Here is a 21,590-nt window from a genome sequence, read left to right as displayed (position 1 = left end):
TGAGCAACCTGATCCAGTGTGAGGTGTCCCATGGCTGGGGGGTTGGAACTAGATGGCCCTTGAGGTGCCTTCCAACCTTGAGAATTCTATGATTCTGTGATATTAGGAAAAATTCTTTCCTTACAGAGTGGTCAGGCTGTGGAACAGGCTGCCCAGAGAGGTGGTGGAGTCACCATCCCCAGAAGTACTCAATAAAACATGTAGACATGGTACTCTGGGACATGGTTTAGTGGCTATGGTTGGACTTGATGGTCTTAGAAGTCTTTTCCAACCTCAATGATTCTATGTGGTTGAAGCTGAGCCACTGAGGATATGATTTTTAGCAGGACCTGTAGCAGCAGTACAAGGGTTGATGGTTTTAAACTCCAAGAGGGGAGAATCAGACTAGCTAGAAGAGAGATATTTTTTTACATTGAGGGTGGTGAGTCACTGGCTCAGGTTGCCCAGAGAAGTGGCAGATGCCCCATCCCTGAAACCATTCCAGTTCAGGCTGGATGGGACTCAGAGCAACCTGCTCTAGTGGAAGATGTCCCTGCTGACTGCAGGGTTGGACTAGATGACCTTTCAAGGTCCCTTCCAACCCAAACCATTCAACAGGGATTCTGGGATCCTATGCTAAAGCCTCTGACCACAGACTCCGGCCCTGGTTTCCTACCCTCACCCTGTTTCCCTTCCCTGTGTCACCTTGGTGCAAAATCCCATCCCAATGCAGGCACCTTTGTGTCATCTCACTGTGCTTGGACACATCTTGGCTGTGTGAGTGACATTTAAGACAGGGGATCCTTGTTTTCCACCCCCATCCCCCCTCCCCATTGCCCATCAGGGGGGAACACAGCCATGCTAATAGCTTCTCTTGCTGAATTTGCAAGTCTGAGTGAAAGCTCCTGAGCCAGCCAGGCTCTGCAGTGCAATGAGGCTGTTCTGCTCCTTGCTAAATCTCATTAGCAAAAAATGGTCCTGGCATGCAGCAGATGTTGCATCTCACATGGATATTTTGCCCTCTGAGCTTTTTCCCTCCCTGCAGCTGGCTTGACACGATCCAGATCCCCAGAGAATCTCCAGCTCAGAAATCTGCCCTGAGAAACATATTAGGATGAGGCAGTCACCGATTATAAAGTCAATTAGAAGGTGATTGGCTCCTTACTGCTCTGTGTGGACTTAGCTGGAGAAGATGAGGGTGATATTAGCTGGAAGAGATGAGGGTGAGACCTCACCTGGAATACTGTGTCCAGCTCTAGGGCCCCCAACACAAGAAGGACATTGAACTGTTGGAGAGGGTCCAGAGGAGGGCCCCAAAGATGATCAGAGGGCTGGAGAACCTCTCCTACAAGGACAGGCTGAGAGAATTGAGGCTTTTCAGCCTGGAGAAGGGAAGGCTCCAGGGAGACCTTAAAGCTGCATTTCAATACCTAAAGGGGACCTACAGGAAGGCTGGGGGAGGACTGTTTGTAAGGGCATGTATCAACAGAGTGAGGGACAGTGGTTTGAAACTGGAGCAGGGTAGATTTAGATTGAACGTTAGGAGGAAGTTCTTTGCAGTGAGAGTGGTGAAATACTGGAACAGGTTGCCCAGGGATGTGGTTGAGGCTCCATCCCTGGAGGCCAGAGCTGATGTGGCCCTAAACAACCTGATCTTGGAGGTGTCTCTGCTCACTGCAGGGGGTAGGGCAAGATGACCTTCAAGGGTCCCTTCCAACTCAGTGGAGAGACTGAGGGAGCTGGGGATTATTTAGCCTGGAGAAGAGGAGGCTCAGGGGAGACCTTATTGCTCTCTACAGCTACCTGAAGGGAGGTTGTAGCTAGGTAGATGTTGGTCTCTTCTCCCAGCCAACCAGCACCAGAACAAGAGGACACAGTCTCAGGCTGCACCAGGGGAGGTTTAGGCTGGAGGTTAGGAGGAAGTTCTACACAGAGAGAGTGATTGCCCATTGGAATGGGCTGCCCGGGGAGGTGGTGGAGTCACCATCATTGGAGGTGTTCAGGAGGAGACTTGATGGGGTGCTTGATGCCATGGTTTAGTTGATTAGGTGGTGTTGGATGATAGGTTGGATGCAATGATCTTGAAGGTCTCTTCCAACCTGGTTTATTCTGTTCTATTCTATTCTATCCCAAGAGGGTTGTCACCCTACATGTGCATCACATTCATCACAGACCCCTCGCCCCCATGGGGTGCAATGATCTCGAAGGTCTCTTCCAACCTGGTCTATTCTATTCTATTCTATTCTATTCTATTCTATTCTATTCTAATTTTCTGATTTAAATCCAATTAGAAGGAAATTGTGTGTGTTGGGGGGAAGACTCCCTAAGGGGAGAGCAAGAGAAAAACACACCTGCTTTTTGGTGGGAAGCAAAACTGCACCACTGAGAGCAAGATAATTTCACTGAACCTTCCCCCCCCCCGCCCCCAGATGTGATCAAACTGGCCTGTTCTGAGCTCCCATAAGCCAGGTCTGGTACCTTTGCAATCAGCCTCTCATTGACAGAGATCTCAAAGTCCTTTCCCAGCCCTGACTCTGATTTCCACCTCTGTCCCACATCCCTTGCAGGAGGCAGGGTGTAGGAAGGAGGATATGAATCACCAGAACTTTGAGCCATGAATTTGTCCCTCCTGTGTTATCAGACTGCATCTTCCCATAGGACCATCCACACATGCTTTATCTAAGTTGTGTTTTGTTTCCTGGAGCTCAGCAGCCATTTCAGCAGGAACTTTCAGGGAGGGCAAATCATTTCTGATTGTTCTTAGGATCCTTGAGATTCTACAAGGCAGGTTCTCCTTGTGGGCAAAGAAGCATGAATGGCTCTCTTGGCCAGAGGGGTGCAGAGCAACAGACTGAAGCCACAGCTTCCCTGCAGCCATAGCTTTTGGCTTCCTCTTCTCTATTTCTGATGTTCACTATCTGTGTCCATAGAACCATGCAGGAAGAAAATTAGAGAGGCAAAAGCCCATTTAGAGCTCAGACTGGCCACTGCTGTGAAGGACAACAAAAATTCCTTCTATAAATATATCAATGGCAAGAGGAGGGGCAAGGACAACCTCCACTCCTTGGTGGACATGGAGGGGAACACAGTAACAAAAGATGAGAAAAAGGCAGAGGTACTTAACACCTTCTTTGCCTCAAGTTTTACTAGCAGGATAGGTTGTGTTCCTGACAACTGAGCTGGCAGATGGAGCCAGGGAGCAGCATAATTCCCCTGTGATCCAGAAGGAAGTAGTTAGAGACCTCCTTAGCTAATTGGATCCCCACAAGTCCATGGGACCAGATGGAATCCATCCTAGAGCTGGCCAAGCTGCTCTCCATCATTTTTCATCAGTCCTGGCTCACTGGAGAGGTCCCAGAAGACTGGAAGTTGGCCAGCATGGTGCCCATCCACAAGAAGGGCCGGTTGGATGAGCCAGGGAATTCCAGGCCTGTCAGCCTGACCTCAGTGCCAGGCAAGATTATGGAGCAGGTCATCCTGAGTGCAATCACACAACACTTAGAGGATGGCCAAGGGATCAGGCCCAGCCAGCATGGGTTTAGGAAGGGCAGGTCCTGCCTGACCAACCTGATCTCCTTCTATGATCAGGTGACTGCCTGGTGGATGTGGGGCAGGCTGTGGATGTTGACTTGCTGGAGCGTGTCCAGAGAAGGGCAACAAAGTTGGTGAGGGGTTTGGAGCATAAGCCCTATGAGGAGAGACTGAGGGAGCTGGGGTTGCTTAGCCTGGAGAGGAGGAGACTCAGGGGTGACCTTATTGCTCTCTACAACTACCTGAAGGGAGGTTGTAGACAGGCAGATGTTGGTCTCTACTCCCAGGCAGCCAGTACCAGACACAGTCTCAGGCTGCACCAGGGGAGGTTTAGGCTGGATGTTAGGAAGAAGTTCTATGCAGAGAGAGTGATTTCCCATTGGAATGTGCTGCCTGGGGAGGTGGTGGAGTCACCATCCCTGGAGGTGTCCAGGAGGAGACTTGATAGGGTGCTTGGTGCCGTGGGTTAGTTGTTTGGGTGGTGTTGGATTGGTTGATGGGTTGGACGCGATGATCTTGAAGGTCTCTTCCAACCTGGTTTATTCTATTATGATTTCTGTTATGATTTCTAGTGTGCCATGGGGCAGTTTGAGCTGATTCTGTGGTGGCTGAGCTCTGAGCCCGGGAGGCCCCCAGGCTGTGTGTGGGTGCACACATTTGTGGGCTGCCCTCTTCTGTCGAGGTCATGGTGCACGGAGGGTGACGTGGTGTTTGCTTTTTGGTGCTGTGCCTCCCTGGGTAAATGTTACTGCTCACCTGGCTTTGGTCAGCTGCGTGGGAGGGAGGAGAGGACAACAAGGTGATGACCTTCCATGATCAGAGTACCTCTGCTTCTCTCCTGCCCTTGCATCTGCAAACCCCAGGCCCTGTAATTCAGTCTGGCTGCAGAGGAAGCTCCTTGTCTCTTCCAGCTCTGTGCACAGGAGAAGGGAATAGGATAGGATAGGATAGGATAGGATAGGATAGGATAGGATAGGATAGGATAGGATAGGATAGGATAGGATAGAATAGAATAGAATAGAATAGAATAGAATAGAATAGAATAGAATAGAATAGAATAGAATAGAATAGAATAGAATAGAACAAACCAGGTTGGAAGAGACCTTCAAGATCATCGTGTCTAACCTATCATCCAACACCACCTAATCAACTAAACCATGCAACCAAGCATCCTGGCTACATTCAATGCTATTCCATGGGATCACAGAGTCATAGAATTGTGTTGGTTGTAAAAGACCATTAAAATCATCAAGCTCAGTTAGTAGCACCAAGTATGCCACTGAGCTACATCCCTCTGCACCACATCTCTGCATCTTTTAAACACCTTGCTCATTTTCTTGAGCTAGTTACCACTAGCCTCTAGTTCATCACCCACCTCTGAGTGTGAGCCTGGTGCTCGATGGCTCTCAGGGTTCTTTGCACCCTGAAGGTGCTGCAGCACATGCTGGGGCCATCTGTGCAACCCTTGAGGCTTTGCAGTCTTGCTGTAGCAGTGTCTCGGTCCCTTGTTCTCACCACAGTACTGGCAGAGCTCCCAGGGAATGTCATCCCTGTGGATTGAGGGCCATGCAGTCTAGACTGAGGCTCAGCACAGTATCACAGTATCACCAAGGTTGGAAGAGACCGCAAAGATCATCAAGTCCAACCTGTCACCACAGACCTCATGACTAGACCATGGCACCAAGTGCCACGTCCAATCCCCTCTTGAACACCTCCAGGGATGGTGACTCCACCACCTCCCTGGGCAGCCCATTCCAATGGTGAATGACTCTCTCAGTGAAGAACTTTCTCCTCACCTCCAGCCTAAACTTCCCCTGGTGCAGCTTGAGACTGTGTCCTCTTGTTCTGGTGCTGGTTGTTAGAGAGAAGAGACCAACCCCTTCCTGGCTACAACCACCTTTCAGGTAGCCGTAGAGAGCAATGAGGTCACCCCTGAGCCTCCTCTTCTCCATTCTAAACACCCCCAGCTCCCTCAGCCTCTCCTCACAGGGCTGTGCTCAAGGCCTCTCCCCAGCCTCGTTGCCCTTCTCTGGACACGTTCAAGTGTTTCAATGTCCTTCTTAAACTGAGGGGCCCAGAACTGGACACAGGACTCAAGGTGTGGCCTAACCAGTGCAGAGTACAGCAGCTTCAGTGAGGACTGGATGTGGCAGCTTTAGGCTGTGCCTTTAAAAAATGTTCACAGATCTTGAACAGAAAGTAGTGAAAATGCAAATAAATCACTGCTGGGTGTGAACAGGAAAATAAAGCTAATTCTAGACAGAGTGATTGGCTATTGGAATGGGCTGCCCAGGGAGGTGGTGGGGCTGATATCCCTGGAGCTATTTAAGAAAAGATTGGATGAGGCATTTAGTGCCATGGTCTAGTTGATTATTTAGGCTTGGGTGATCAGTTGGACTGGATGGTCTTGCAGGTCTCTTCCAACCTGGTTGATTCTGTGATGTCCCTAAGTTCCTTCTAACTACATGGATTTGGTGATTCTGTGCTTAGGATCACTGAGCTCAGTGCTGGGGCTGGAGGGTGCTTCTTGGTCTGTCTTCAGGGAAGCATGGCCACACCTCTTTGCTCTTCAGGGTGGATTCCTGGGAAGACTCATTGAACCTTTTGGGATTTGACTTCTGGGAAGACTCACTGGCCAGAGCTCAGGTGCTGTTTCCTTCCAGCCAGGCCTGTATATTGTGCTGCAATGACCCTCCTGCCAAGCATCGCTGCTTTCCCAAGGCCTGATGCATCTCCAGACATGCAAGATCCTGGGTCAAGGGAGAGCCTGCCACCCCCTGGCACAACAGAGGACTGTAGCATTTAGCAGCCTTCATGCTCCTAGGAAACTTCCAATCCATCTGCTAACTACCACTGGGCTTGCACATTATGGGGGAAGGAGATTAAAAAGCCCCTGGGCTGCTAAACTGTAGAGCAAGTGTCTGCTTTCAGTCACAGCCATGCTGGACCAAAAGCACCTGGAAATACCACATCCAAGTGTGCACCTGAATGGGAAACACCTGCTGCAGCATCTGAAAGGCTTCTTGAATGAGTCCTTCAAGAGCAATATGCCCTTAAGGAGCCATCTGCATTGTCATAGAATCATAGAATGGGTTGGGTTGGAAGGGACCTCCAAAGGTTCAATCTGCTCTTTAGTGATTCACAGAATTTACAGCATTAACTAGGTTGGAAAACATCTGTAAGATCATCAAATCCAACCTGTCACCCAACACCATCTAATCAACTAAACCATGGCACTAGGTGCCTCATCCAGTCCAAGCCCCTCTGTGGCAAACAGGGACATTCTCAACTAGCTCAGGTTGCCCAGAGCCCTCCCAAGCCTAACCTTGAATATCTCCAGGGATGGGGCCTCAACCACTCCCCTGGGCAACCCATTGCAGTGTTCCAGTGGGAAGAGAAGCTGAGTCAAATGGGCATTATTGTGTTTTGAAGGAGAAACCTGCCCTGGCCTAAGCATTTCCAGCCATGGCATCTTCCTTGCTGCCATGGGTCCGTGAGAGAAAGGGTCTAATAAGCTGCATCTGTCATCCCTGCCTGGCCAGGCTGCTCTTTTGATGAGTACATAGGGGCTTCCCTCTGTCAAAATCAGCAACCACAGGGGGCTAATTTGCAGACTCTTTCCTGGTGGTGGGAAATCACAGCTGGTGATGGGAAATCATGTCCTGGTGATGGGAAATCTCAGCTAACTGGCAGCTCTGCTCTTAGGAAAGCTCCCTGAGCATCTGCTGCCCTCTACCCTATGCTGATTTCTGCCAAGCAGGATACATTCTTCATTCTGTCACGTTCTTCCTTGTCTTCTTAATACCAAGCAACCTCTGGTTTGTACACTGCAGATTCACCCAAGGGTAGAAAGGGCAGCTGTGGTCCTCAGATGGGGCAGAATTGGGGTTGTTCAGCCTGGAGAAGAGAAAGCTCCAGGGAGACCTTCTCGTGGCCTAGCGACACTTAAAGGGGCCAATAAGAAAGATGGGGGCAGATCTTTTAGCAGGGCCTGTGGTGACAGGACAAGGGGTGATGGTTTGAAACCATTGGAGCATAAATCCTATGAGGAGTGACTGAGGGAGCTGGGGCTGTTTAATTTGGAAAAGAGGAGGCTGAGAAGAGACCTCATTGATGTCTGTAACTACCTGAAAGGACAATGTGGAGAGGCTGGTGCTGGTCTCTCCTTACAGGTAATTAGTGATAGAACAAGAGGGAATGGCCTCAAGCTGCCGCTGGATAGGTTTAGACTGGACAGTAGGAAAACATTTTTCCCAGCAGGAGTGGTCAGGCACTGGGCAGGGAGGTGGTTGAGTCACCAGCCCTGGATGTGTTTCAAGGTGGTTTATATGTGGTGCTTGGGGCTATGGTTTAGGGGTGACCCTTGCAGAGTAGGGTTATTGGTTGGACTTGGTGATCCTGAGGGTCTTTTCCAACCTGAATGTTTCTGTGATTCTGTGAAACTAAAAGAGGAAGATTCAGGCTAGATAGGAGGAAGAAATGTTTTACACTGAAGGTTATGAGACACTGGTCCAGGTTGCCCAGGTGGTAGGTGCCCCATCCCTGGAAACATTCTGGCTCAGGTTGTTTGGGGCTTTGAGCAACCTGATCTGGTTGAAGGTGTCCCTGCTGACTGCAGGAGGTGTGGACTAGGTGACATTTAAAGGTCCCTTGCAGCCTAAAGCACTTTGTGATTCTGTGAAAAAAGGTGCCTCAGCCCCCCAGAATAGGGTCTCAGCTCTGATCTTGCAGACAGACAGGATGGATGCATCCCCTGCTGCTGGGTGCTTCCTCAGTGGTATGAAACAGGAGCGAACCCCCCCTGCTCCTCTCCCAGCCCTGCCTGCATTCAGTGCTGCTGAGAAGTGCAGGCGGCTCATGCCTTTGCTGGCTGTCAGCTTGCTTCCCTCTAGTGCTTATCCCAACCTCCTGCAACACCAACAGCTGGGAGGGGAATAGTCCTTTCTCTTGGGTTTGATCCTTGCCCAGCTTGTGTCTGGATGAAGGTCAGGTTATTATTTTGGTGTACTGTGCTGGCTGGTTTGGGTGGCAATAGCAGGAGGTGCTTAAGAAGCAATTCCTGTTCCTCCCTGTAATGGAATCCTCACTGCAAGAAGGGCAATGAGGTGCTGGAGCACGTCCAAAGAAGGGCAAGAAAGCTGTTGAAGGGTCTAGAGCACAAATCTTATGAGCAGCAGCTGAGGGAACAAGGATTGTTTAGCCTAGAGAGAGGAGGCTGAGGGGAGACCTTCTTGCTCTCTGCAACTTCCTGAAATGAGGTTGAAGTGAGGTGGGAGTTGGTCTTTTCTCCCAAGTAAAAAGCAATGGGACAAGAGAAAACAGCCTCAAGTTGTGTCAGTTGTGAATTGTACCTTATGAAAAATTCCCTCCCTGAAAGGGTTGTCAAGGCCTGGAACAGGCTGCCCACAACAGTAGTGGAGTCACCAGCCCTGGAGGGATTTAAAAGCTGTGTAGGTGTGGTGTTAACAGATGTGGTGTAGTGGTGAGCTGGCAGTGCTGGGTTAGTGGTTGGACTTTATCTCAAAAGTCTCTTGCAACTCAAAAGATTCTAGGATTCTATGGACAGAGGCATTGCAGATTTTGGGGGGAACATGTTCTTCTGAGTGCAGCCAGCCTGAAAAACTGGGAGGTGTGTGGGAAGAAGGAAAAACCTGCTCTTCCTGTCTCCCCTTCAAATTAAACATAATAGCAAAGGGGAGAAGATTCTGTCAGCTCTTTGTCGGTCTCACTCTCTCCCAGCCTCCAGCTGGACATGACCCTCCAGATTGGACTGTTAAGGAAAAAGCAGTATTTCACATGAAGCTTGCTTAACACCCTCACAGAATCACAGACTGGTGGGGATTGGAAGGGACCTCTGGAGAATACCTGGTCCCTACCTCCCCTGCTAAAGCACCCACAGCAGGTTTCCCAGGCTTACATCCAGCAGGTTTGGAATCTCTGCAGACAAAGAGACTCCACAACCTCTGGGTAGCCTGATCCAGGGCTCCATCACCCTCAAAGGAAAAACAGAAGTTTCTCCTTATGTTTAGGTGGAACCTCCTGAGTTCCAGTTTGTGCACATTGTCCTTTGTCCCATCACTGGGCACCACTGAAAAGAGTCTGGCCCCTTCCTCGTGATCCTTTAGATACTGATAATTGAGAAGATCCCCTCTCAGGCTGCTCTTCTTCAGGCTAAACAGCCAAAGGTCTCTCAGCCTCTCCTCATGAGAGAGATGCTTCAGTCCCCTCATTTTCTTTGTGGCCCTCTATAGGACTGTCTCCAGTAGTGCCTTGTTCCTCTTACTTGGCCAGGCTCTAACTGGGAGCAGGAAGAGGGAGAGCAGCCTGTCAGGAGCTGGGCAGTGGAAAGGCAGTGAGGTTGGTACCTGAGTGATTGGAAGGATGAGCTTACCTGCTAGCTGCCTCCTACCCAAGTTTCTCCCTTCATGGTGCCTGTGCACAATCCACCATGCTGGTTTTGGTGTCAGAATGAGCATTTCATCCCCCTGGCCCAGCTACAAAGCTTTTGGCTCACTGAATTTTCTCCATCTGCTGTGCTAAGGATCTGGAAGGACAGACCTCCTGAGTGAGGACACTTGGCTTCTTGCAACCATCACTGAGCTCTCAATCTGCCTTGAGCTCCCCTAGGTGAACTGTCAGATGGAGGCACTGTGAGTCTTCATCTAAATACTTGGTGCTTCCCTGCCCTTGCCCCTGCAGGGTTTTATTTTTGGAGGGATCCACAAGTTCCAGGTTGGGAAGCAGTGGGTTTGAGTGATGTTCTCTTGCTCTCTGGGGCAAAATAAGAGTCTTCAGAGGTGGGCCTGTGCAAGTGTCAAAGTTCTAGGAGGCCAAATGCAAGATCCTTTAACTGGGTGGGAACAATGCCAAGCACAAATGCAGGCTGGGAGATGTTGGGGTTGAGGACAGTCCTGTGGAGAAGAACTGGGTGTGCTGGTGGATGAAAAGCTAAGTATGAGCCAGAAATGCACATTTGCAGCCCAGAAAGCCAGCTGCATCCCAGGCTGCATCCACAGCAGTGTGGGCAGCAAGATGAGGGAGGTGATTCTCCCCCTCTGCTCCGCTCTGGTGAGACCTCACCTCCAGTGCCGGATCCAGGTCTGGGGCCTGCAGCATAAAGAAGACATGGAACTGTTGGAGCAGGTCCAGAGAAGGGGCATGAAGGTGATCAGGGGGCTGAAACTTGTCCCCTGTGAGGACAGGCTGAGAGAGCTGGGGTTGTTCAGCCTGGAGAAGAAAAGGCTCTGGGGAGAACCTGTAGCAGCCTTCAAGGGAACCTACAGGAAAGATGAGGAGGGGCTCTTTTCAGGCAGTGTAGTGACAGGATGAGAAGTAATGATCTCCAACTGACAGAGGGTAGAGTCAAGTTAGATATTGGGAAGGAATTCTTTGCTGTGAAGTTGCCCAGAGAGGGTGTGGAAGCCCCATCCTTGAAAGTGTTCAAGGCCAGGTGGGATGGGGCTTGGAGCAAACTGGTGGTGGGCTGGGGATTTGGAACTAGATGATCTTTAAGGTCCCTCCAAACCTCTCTGTGGCTCTATGAGAAGCTTATAAATCAGTCACAGACTAGAGAGGGCTGAAGGGCTTATGAGAAATGATGAGAAGTGGACTTAGAAGAGGGGATGGGTCACTAGGTCTGTAATGGTCTGAAAACATCACCACCAGGGATAATTAGAGCAAGGCTGTGCTGATGCTGGAATAGAGTACAGAGGAGGTCTGGTGTGGCTTCAGAAGTGATGCTGCCCATGTCCTGGTGAGAGCTTAAAGCAGGACAAGGTTCTCCTGCTACCAGTGGTGGATGAGGCCAGCAGAAAGCTGTAGGTGGGATTTAAATGAAGCTTGAGGAAGAGAAGCAGCAGCTTTGCTCCTGACTTCCTGGTCTCTTTGCTTACCCAATGTCTCTTTTTCCCTCTTGTCCCACAGGAAATCTGTGATGATCCACATCTCTTTGTGGATGGGATCAGCTCCCATGACTTACACCAGGGCCAGGTTGGGAACTGCTGGTTTGTGGCTGCCTGCTCCTCTCTGGCATCCCGGGAGTCTCTCTGGCAGAAGGTAAGTGGTTCCTTGTGCCAGAGGAAAGCCTGGCTTCAACACCTTGGCTCTGCATTGTGTTTGTCCAGCTCAGAAGCTGGTTCTTCAGGGATACTTCAGGTCCTGAAAAACTGTTCATGTGCAAAACCTCCCTTTAAGGACTGTCTTTCAAGGAGGATTAGTCATCACAGCTGCACTCACATCACACTCAAGCCAAACCCTTGGCCAGTTTTTCCTTAAGCAAGTGGATCAGGTCCCATCCTGTCCTCCAGATCCCAAATCTGACCCTCCCCATCCCAAAATAACCTAAAACCCAAGAACAACAAAAATCAGGATGCTCAGCTGCAGCATTTGCCCCATTCCTCTGGTTCCCATGGTTTTACCCCTCTTTGTCTGCCTGGTGTTTGCCCACCTTGGCCATGAGACACCTTGTGCTGAGACAGGTAGAGTGATTTGAGGGTATTGGTGTCTCTCCCATCTCTCTGCTTCCCCAAAGCATCCATCCTTGGCATTTCCCATGGCTGGATTACAGTGCTCCTCTAAATGTTGGGTGCAGAGGAACTGGGGGTCAGAAAGCCACCAGGAAGCTGCACCACAGCAGGAGACTGCAGACCTGGGGAGCAAGCACAGAGGTACGGAGGAAAAAGAGGTCTTCGGTGCCACATCCTTGGACAGCCTGTGTCCATCATTGCCATGTCCTCAGCTACAGAAGAAGGCAGTGCTATGAAAGCCAAGACAAACATGGGCTTCAGTCCCTGGTGTCTCATTGTAGGACAAGAAACCAGCAAGCTGCAAGAACCTTTTCCTAGACTTTTACTGCAGAAGGCAGCCACCAAAGTCCTACAGTGTGTGCAGAACAGCATCACCTGCTTCACCCACAGCCTTCCACTGCAACAAAGCCTAAAGGGGTTCTTCAACTCCACACCTTTGCATCTGCTCTGTGTGCTGGGTACTTCCAGCCTCTGCTGCTTGTGGGTTTCTTGATCGTGAGCACTGTGCACAGGAACTTGTGTTTATTGTGGCATCTCCATTTGCTGTTAAAATCACAGTTTTTCTTCGTGTGGGAACAGGATGGGTGTCACTGGCTTTGGACATGCAGAAAAGTTTCCTCCCCATGGCAGCTGTGGTGACTGTTGTGGCTCTCAGATGTGGTGCAAAGGGTTGTTTAGCTTGTTCCTCTGCCTCTCCCAAGGGTGAGCAGGTGAGCTGTCTCCCCTCCTCACCATTCACTTCCAGCCCTGCCCTGGGAAATGCCAACCCAGCTGAAGCCAGGTCCCTTTGGACACCTCATTATTTCAGCTTGCCAATGGCATTGCTTTTCCTCCCTTGGCAATTTGGCTGGGGGATTTGTGGCTCCTCGTTTTCCATGCACTGAAGTCTCAGGGGCTCTTCTTTAGCTGCTTCTTTCTTTCTGAAAGGTTTGTTTTCTGACAGAAGCATAAGATGCAGTCTTCTCCCCAGCATTCCCTTCCAGTGATGGCCAGTTTGCTGTGCTGGTCACTACAGTACTCTGGTCAGCCTGCTTTAGCCCACTTCTCCTTTTGGAGACCTCTGAATTAAATGAGACATTTGCACCTCCTTTGCAAGTTGCTTTGAGAGCTTGTGATGAATTGCAAGGAGTAACCATAGCTATAACCTGCAGCAGCAACTTTTAAAGCAAAAGGGGAGATATCAAGTGAACAAATGAAGCCCTTAGTCCAAAAAGACACCTGCTCTTCTGGCTGTGCTGGAATTAGAGCATGGTCACAGAATCACACAGAATTGTCATGGTTGGAAGGGACCCCAAGGATCATCCAGTTCCAGCCCCCCTGCACCAGCAGGGACACCTCACACTACAACAGGTTGCTCAGAGCCACATCCAGCCTGGCCTTAAAAACACCCAGGGATGAGGCTTCCACCACCTCCCTGGGCAGCCTCTTCCAGTATCTCACCACCCTCATGGGGAAGAACTTCTTCCTAACATCTAATCTAAATCTCCCCTCCTCTAGCTTGGATCCATTCCCCCTAGTCCTATCACTACCTGACACCCTAAAAAGTCCCTCACCATCTTTCTTGTAGGCCTCTTTCACATATTGGAAGGCCACAATAAGGTCTCCTCAGAGCCTTCTCTTCTCCAAACTGAACAACCCCAACGCTCTCAGCCTGTCCTCACAGCAGAGGAGCTCCAGCCCCCTGCTCATTCTCATGGCCCTTCTCTGGACATGTTCCAGCATGGTCACAGAATCACAGAAGATGTCAGAATCCTTAACTGGCCTAGGAATAATGGGGCTCTTGGTCCTTGATATGGTTCCATGTGCAGCTGTGATAACCTTGATGGAGGTACCTGCTGCTCCTTGGCCCTTGGGTGTCTACACACATGGGATCCAGTGCCTGCAGGAAAAATCTCTGCTCCTGCCTGGCCAATGTGTTGGTGCAAGCAACAACTGAGAGGACAGACAAAGCAGCAAACACTAGGTTTAGAAACTGTCATAAGAAAAAAAACCCCAAAGCCTCTCTGATTCAGAGTAATCAGTCTGGGAGGAGCTGAACAGGGATCTCAGCCTAGGTCTCTCGTTGCTCCTACAAAAGGTAACCCACATTTACACCAGGATTTAACTTGAGCTCTGCATACTCCCTTCTCCACACAGTTAAGTTGTCTCAAGTGTGGGCAATATCTTCAAGGGATAGAATGGAGAAGCACATCCCTGTGTATGGGCTCTCACTACAAGAAAGACACTGAGGTGCTGGAGCAGGTCCAAGGCAACAAAGCTGGTGAAGGATCCAGAGAAATGGCCTATGAGGAGTGGCTGGGAGAGCAGGGGTTGTTTAGTCTGGAGAAAAGGAGGCTGAGAGGAGAGCTTCTTACTTCCTACAACTCCCTGAAAGGAGGTTGTAGTGATGTGAGTGTTGGTGTCTTCTTCCTAGTATCAAGTGATGGAATGAGAGGAAGCAGCCTCAAGCTGCACAAGGGGAGGTTTAGATTGGATATTAGGAAAAAAATTCTTCACAGGAAGGGTAGTCAAGGCCTGGAACAGGTTTCCCAGGGTGATGGTTGAATCATATCCCTGAAGGTATTTCAAAGACATGTAGCCGTGGTGCTGAGGTACATGGTTTAACAGTGGACTTGGAAGTGTTCGGTTAATGGTTGGACCAATTCTGTGATTCCATCCCCAGAGATGATTTTGTTCACATGATCTCTTCCCCCACACCCCAAGGCTCCCCCCATCTCCCTACTTCCCATTTAGCCTGTGTGGAGTCCTGAGGGACAAGTTGACTGTGAGTCAAGCACATGCCATTACGGAGATGAAGGCCAAGCACACATGGGGCCAGACTAAAACGGGTGCAGCCAACAGGGTGAGGTAAATTATTCTTTCCCCCTGTCTGGTGTGTTAATGCCCTTCTGGGAGCTGTTTTGGAGTCCCCAGAAGAAGATAGTGTCAGACTGAAGTGACAGTGTCAGACTGAGGCCACCAAGATGGTCTGGAGCACAGGACATGTGAGGAAAGGCTGAGAGAAGTGGGTTTGTGCAACCAGGAGGAGGGAAGCTGAAGCTTATTGCCGTCTGCAGCTACCTGATGGGAGTGTGGGCAACAAGACAGAGCCAGGCTCTTGCTGGAAATGCACAGTCCCAGGACAGAAGCCAACAGCACAATCTGCAGCTTATCTCCAGCATGAGCATGGTCAGACACTGGAACAGGCTCCCAGAGATGCTGTGGGATCTCCATCCACAGAGATACTCAAACAGGAACTGGACAACAGCCCAAGCAACCTGATTTAACCTGGAAGGAAGTCCTGCTTTGTGCAGCAGGTTGGATCAGACCCCTCTAGAGTCTCCTTGCAGCCTGAATTCTCCCATAAGCCTGCACTCAGAGGAAGCCCCTGCCACCCAGACCTGTGGCGTGGCATCCCTAGCTCCGCGCCTTCATTTTGGGATAATGAGCCATGGTTGCATGGTTGTCAGGGAGGTTGCCAGGGAGGCTGACATCAGACAGCCCTTCCCTATAGATTATCCTGCCCAGCAGCACCAGCAGTTCCTAATCTGCAAACAAGGCAGGAGGGCACCCAGAGGAAGCCCCGAAGCGGGTTTTGCGTCACCAGCCCCGGTTGCCTAGCGCTGCTGGGGACCGTGGAGAGGGGGCACCAGCTCCAGGGGCTCGGTGGCTTTTCCCCCCTGCCTGTCCTGTCTGAGAGGCAAAGGTTGCTGAAGAAGCTCACGGAGGAGCAGCTCAGGCGATGGCAGCCGAGGCAGGGCTGCTCAAGCTGCCCTTCACCCATGACGACCAACTCACCCGCTGCATGAGGCTGCGCTTCCAGAGCCTGCAGCAAAAGAACCTGAGGCCCCAGGACGGTGAGAAGCTGCTGCAAGCCCACGAGCACGTCTACAGGGTGGATTTCGGCCGGCAGGACAGCCTGCGCTTCCTGCGCTGGGACATCCAGCTGGATGGACCTGGGAAGGTCACAGTGACCGGCACCTCCCAGCACTGGACTCCTGACCTCACCCACCTGATGAACCGGCAGCTGCTGGAGCCAGCAGGCATCTTCTGGAAGAAGCCAGGGGCCAGGGAGGTGGAGTGCAACGAGGCAGATGCGCAGGAGTTTGGGGAGCGGGTGGCGGAGCTGGCCCGGATCCGCAAGGTGATGTATTTCCTCCTGGCTTTCACCGAGGGCCTGGAGCCAGCTCAGCTGAAGGCCTCCATTGTTTTTAAAGCTTGAGCTCCCCTTGCTCAGCCCTTGCTCCAGCTGTGCTCTTGTCTTGGATGTTCTTTCTCTCAGTTCAGTTTTTGGTTCAGTTTCTACCTGCTGCTTTATTATTTTTTTCCCATGAGGGGCAGCATCACAAAAAAGGCAACAGCTTGGCACTTCTGGAGCCTCTCAGCCCTGTGAAGCATTCCTTATGTGTGCTGTGCTCTGAATGATGAGGAGAAGGGGTCCATGAGCTTGCTGCTTTCTTTGTCTAGAGTAGAAGACTGCTTGCTTGTGAACTCAGCAGGGATTCACCGGGTCTGACTGGCACAGGGTCTTGTTGGCTGCCCTAAGCCCTCCAACTGTGGCTACTGCATCCCAACAGCACGATGGGAAAATAAGGAGTTGCCATACTAGAAACAAGAGAGACAGCCTGGAGAGAGCCTTTGGCTTCCAGTTTCCTTCCTAGCTGTTAAAAAGGGAAGGCTCATTGGTGTTGGAGTGCTTCTCCTTGCAAGGATGCCGAGTGCTTGCAGGCTGCTGTGACTGTGGCTGCTTGGTGTCTCTGAAGACCTGTGCCACAGAGGATCACCTTGCCAAGAAGCTGAAGCACATTTGGACATGTGGTGGTCTGCAGGTTGCAAAGCCACTGGACAAAGTGGTGCAAGGAAGTTGGACCACCACCATTTCTTGCTGGGGGTCCCTCTGGGAGGTGTGCTCCAGCATGTTGCTCGTGTTGTGCTGCCAGGAGATTGGTGGTCCTGAGCTGGGTTGGAGCAGGTGTGCAAGTGAGCCAGCAGCTCAGAGCAGGCTGTAGGTCTGAGCCAGCAATGAGTCCTTTTCAGCCAAAGCAATTTGTGCATTGTCATGGCCTTAAAGCACCCATAAATATATTTATTTTGGAGCATCTATAGAGATCCTCGAGGCTGCAGAGCACTTTGCAGACCATGGAGCAGGAATCTGCTGTTGTTGTCCCTGCAAAGCAGTACCTAGCAGAGAAGGGAGGCCTTAGAAGCAGGAGATAGTTTCATGCCTGGCTTGTCCCATGATTGTGAATAAATGACTACCTTTGGATGTTCCCTTTTCCTCCACCAAAAAATGAAAGCTACTTGGAAAAGACATTTCTGTCTTCTCCACCAAAGTAGCCTTCACTTTTTGGTGAAGGAGAAGAGTCAAGTATTACTGTAACTGCACTCAGATGTGGCTGAGCATTCCTCAAGGTGTGGCCTGAGATTTTCCTGAGATGTGTAAGAAGAGGGCAGTGATGGAATAGCCAGGACAAGGTGACTTTGTGCCCATGACCTGTTGACCTGTGCAGATCATCCCCCTGAAAGTCCAACCTCTTCTTCAAAGCCTTCAGAAAAGCAGACTTCACAACCAAAGCTCAGCAACCACAGTATCATACAGGCATTGACAGAGAAATTGGGCTGCTTTAAGAAGAGTGTGGCCAGAAGGTCAAGGGGAGGTCTTCCTCTCTACTCTGCCCTGGTGAGACCACATCTGGAGTGTGTCCAGGTGTGGGCTCTCCATTTCAAAAGAGATAAGGAACTACTGGAGAGAGTCAGTGGATGGCCATGAGGATGATGGCCAGCAGGTTGAGGGAGGTTCTCCTCCACCTCTGCTCTGCCCTAGTTAGACAACGCCTGGAGTACTGTATCCAGTTCTGAGCTCTCCAGTTCGAGAGGGACAGGCATGTACTAGAGAGTGTGATGAAGGACAACAAGGATGATGAAGGGACTGGAATATCTGATGAGAAAAGGCTGAGAGACCTGGGGCTGTTTAGTCTGGAGTAGAGAAGACTAAGAGGAGATCTTACTAAAGTTTATAAACATCTTGAGAGTGGGCATTCAAGAAGAAGGTGCCAGGCTCTTTTCACTTGTGCCTTCTGATAGGATGAGGGCACAGATACAAACTGGAACAGAGGATGTTCCACCTCAACATGAGAAGCTTCTTTATTTTGAGGGTGACAGAGCACTGGAACAGGCTGCCCAGAGAGGTTGTGGAGCCTCCTTCTCTAGAGACTGTCAAGACCCATCTGGATGTGTTCCTGAGTGACCTGCCCTAAGTGATCCTGCTTTGGCAGGGGTGTTGGACTCAATGATCTCTGGAGGACTCAATGATCTTCAACCCCTCCCATTCTATGATTCTATGTCTTGGTTTAGACCCCAAGAAATGCTCAGGTCAGTGAGGAGAGGTAAAAATGAATGCATCCCTGCTTGGCCATAGCATGGACCCACTGTGAGCCCAACCCACTTTAGGTCAAACCACATTAGATCCAATAACAGGAGCTTCTGCCACCATCCAAAGGGATTTCTCATTCCAAGTCTCACAATATGCCTTTGCTATGTTGTTGCTTGGTGGGGTAGAGCTCTCGCTGGAGATACCTCACTGGGTGTCGCTGTACCACAGTAAATAAAAGCTTACTCAAGTGGGTTCCCCTTAAGGCCTGAGGCTGTGTGTGTCTTCTTCATTCTCTTTTTGGAAGCTTCCCCAATAAGGCAGCACCCACTGATTTTCAACATGTTGGCATTTTTGAGCATCTTCTAATCTCCAGAAAAAGTAAAATAGACATAGACCTTCTTTTCTCATCATGTGAAAGGCTTAATGGAGAAATTTAGCACTTGGTGTGGTTTGGAGAGAGGTTTGGAGCTGGGCAGAAAAGGGGAAATGATCCTCAGGTGGATCCTCTTTTCTATCAAGGTTGGGGGTGAAATGGGGTGGTTCAACTCTCTCTGCTGGTGGGAAGATGAGCTTCTTTATATCAGTACTGAAACTATCCCTGCAGTTTCAGTCTCTTATAAAGGCCTTCAGATACACCACTCTGTCCCATCTCCCAGGGGAACTTCATCACAGTCTGTACCAGACTGGCACAGCTGGGTCTCACCTTCCCCTTCCTCACCTGGCAAGTTCCCAGTGGAGGAGCCCCTGCTTAGAGGAACCAATTCCTCCTTCTAAGCAGGGACATTTCTCTAGTCACAGATGCCTTTCCTCTTAAGAGAAATGAGCAAAGCCCTAAGCCAGCTTGGGAAAATGAACCTGGTGTTTCTGGAATCCAATTTACCTATCTCTGAGGACTGTCACTGTAAATGTGTCCCACTAAAGGGTGCTACAGCTCCAGATTTTGGGAACCCCTAAGCAAGTGTGCCCAGGTGGCCAAGAAGGCAAATGGCACCCTGGTCTGCATAGTGTGGCCAGCAGGAGCAGGGAAGTCATCCTGCCCTGTACTCAGCACTGGTTAGGCCACACCTTGAGTCCTGTGTCCAGCTCTGGGCCCTTCAGTTTAAGAAGGACATTGAGACACTTGAATGTGTCCAGAGAAGGGCAACGAGGGGCATGAGAGGCCTCAAGCACAAGCCCTATGAGGAGAGGCTGGGGAAGCTGGGGTTATTTGGCCTGGAGAAGAGGAGGCTCAGGGGAGACCTTATTGCTCTCTACAGCTACTTGAAGGGAGGTTGTAGCCAGGTGAGGGTTGGTCTCTTCTCCCAGGCAACCTGTGACAGAACAAGAGCACACAGTGTCCAGCTGTGCCAGGGCAAGTTTAGGCTCGAGGTGAGGAGCAAGTTCTTCCCAGAAAGAGTAATTGGCCATTGGGATGTGCTGCCCAGGGAGGTGGTGGAGTCACCATCCCTGGAGGTGTTCAACAAGGGCTTGGATGTGGCACTTGGAGCCATGGTTTAGTTGTCAGGAGGTGTTAGGTATTAGGTAATAGGTTGGGCTTGATGATCTCTGAGGTCTTTTCCAACCTGGTTGATTCTGTGAAAAAGCAGAACAGTTGGGTGAATGAGGAGATGTGATCTCCTCTGCCGCAGTGAGACACGACTGAGCTGAGTCCAGGACTCTCTGGCATCCTGGGTGGTCCATGGCATGCTCTCCTGTGTACACTGAAAAGGGATGGAGAAGTTTCCTAGGAGTGGATGGGAGCCCTGTGACTCAGCTGCAAGATCATCTCCTGGAAGGACCTGAGCTTCAGCTACTGCTGGGCTTTTTAGATGTGCCTCAGATGAATCCCCTAGGAAATACACAGCATCAGGTCACAGGCAGGAGATGTGCTTTCTGCCTTTGGGTGTTGTGTCTCAATAGGTACCACAAACAGAGCTGCCACCTCTCCCCTACACACAAGGGAAGTCACAGACACCTTGGCCAGGAGGTGAAGCAATTAGAGGGATCCTTGACCTGGGTGTGATGTTGTGCTCCAGGAGGAGCTGGGGAGAGGAACCTGGTATTTGAGCTCAAACCTTGCACTTTGGCAGGGTGAGGACAGCTTGGGCTTTGGAGATCAGGTTTCTCTTGTTTCTCTGTGGGTTATGTAGAAACACAACCAGGCCTTATTTCTTGTGCTTCTTGATACTCTTTTGCTGCCTTCACCATCAGAGAATGTTTTCAGTACTGGGTTTAGTTTTGGGCCCCTCACTACAAGAAGAACATTTAGGTGCTGGAGCATGTCCAGAGAAGAGCAACTAAGCTGGTGCAGGGCCTTGAACACATGTCTTGTGAGGAGACACTGAGGGAACTGGGGCTGTTCATTCCTCAGAAGAGAAGGCTGAGGGAAGACTTGATTGCCCTCTACGACCTCAAAAGAGGTTGGAACTAAGTAGGGGTCAGCCTCTTCTCACATGCAGCAAGTGACAGGATGAGCAAATGGGCTCAAGCTGTGCCTGGAAGGTTCAGGTTGGATGTTAAGAAAACTTTCTTCACAGAAAGGGTCAGCAGGCATTGGAACAAGCTGCCCAGGGAGGTGGTGGAGTCACCATCCTTGGAGATACTTAGAAGACGTGTGGATGTGGTGCTTAGGGCCATGCTTTAGTGGCAGTGACTTAGCAGTAGCAGTGGGATTGTGGGCTTTAGGCAAGCAGTTGGACTTGATGATCTCAAAGGTCGCTTCCAGCCTTAACAATTCTATGATTCTGCAATTCAGCACTGTCCCCAAATGAAAGGATGAAGAAGGATGGTGGGGACCAGTATCTCCTGCCACCACTCACAGCATTGACAAGTCCTGGCGCCAGCCAGCTGGAAGCTGTCGCCACCAGCTCTGGCTGACAGGCTGCCTCTAATCAATGCCCTAACCATTTCTAAGCCCACATTAATAGCAAGTTGATTAGCACAATAGCCCTCGATGACAATTCATTAGGATGGGCTCCAGCCAGCAGGGGATCGATGGGGACTGATGGAGGGCTGTCTGGCCTTTCCTGGCACTCTCCCAGAGGGAGTCCGGGGCATCATGGTCAGCACTTCTGGAGAACACCAAACCCTCCAAAGGAGGCTCTTCTTCATGGCTCTGTCTGTTCTGCCTCTATTGATCCAGATGAGTCAGGAGTGCCAGTAAGCTCATAAGGCCTGATGTCATCATTAATATTTCAGTGTAGGAGCAGTAACAGCTCTGGGCT

The 21,590-nt window shown here is 50.5% G+C and overlaps 2 protein-coding genes across 3 annotated transcripts in view; both read left to right on the top strand.

The window, feature by feature from the left end:
* Positions 1-21,590, top strand: part of CAPN5 (calpain 5) — a 91,881-nt gene that overhangs the window by 48,017 nt on the left and 22,274 nt on the right. For both annotated transcript variants that reach the window (XM_054164799.1, XM_009906952.2), the window contains one exon: positions 11,434-11,565. In XM_054164799.1, the coding sequence (XP_054020774.1) occupies positions 11,434-11,565 (132 nt within the window). The remainder of the gene's footprint in view (positions 1-11,433; positions 11,566-21,590) is intronic.
* Positions 15,634-16,236, top strand: OMP (olfactory marker protein). The gene has a single exon (XM_009906951.2). It carries the CDS (start codon positions 15,757-15,759, stop codon positions 16,234-16,236), a length of 480 nt encoding a protein of 159 aa, XP_009905253.2. The 5' UTR covers positions 15,634-15,756.

This window comes from Dryobates pubescens, chromosome 10 (assembly GCF_014839835.1).
Source record: "Dryobates pubescens isolate bDryPub1 chromosome 10, bDryPub1.pri, whole genome shotgun sequence".
NCBI classification, from domain to species: domain Eukaryota; kingdom Metazoa; phylum Chordata; class Aves; order Piciformes; family Picidae; genus Dryobates; species Dryobates pubescens.
This window is presented reverse-complemented; position numbering and strand designations above follow the sequence as displayed.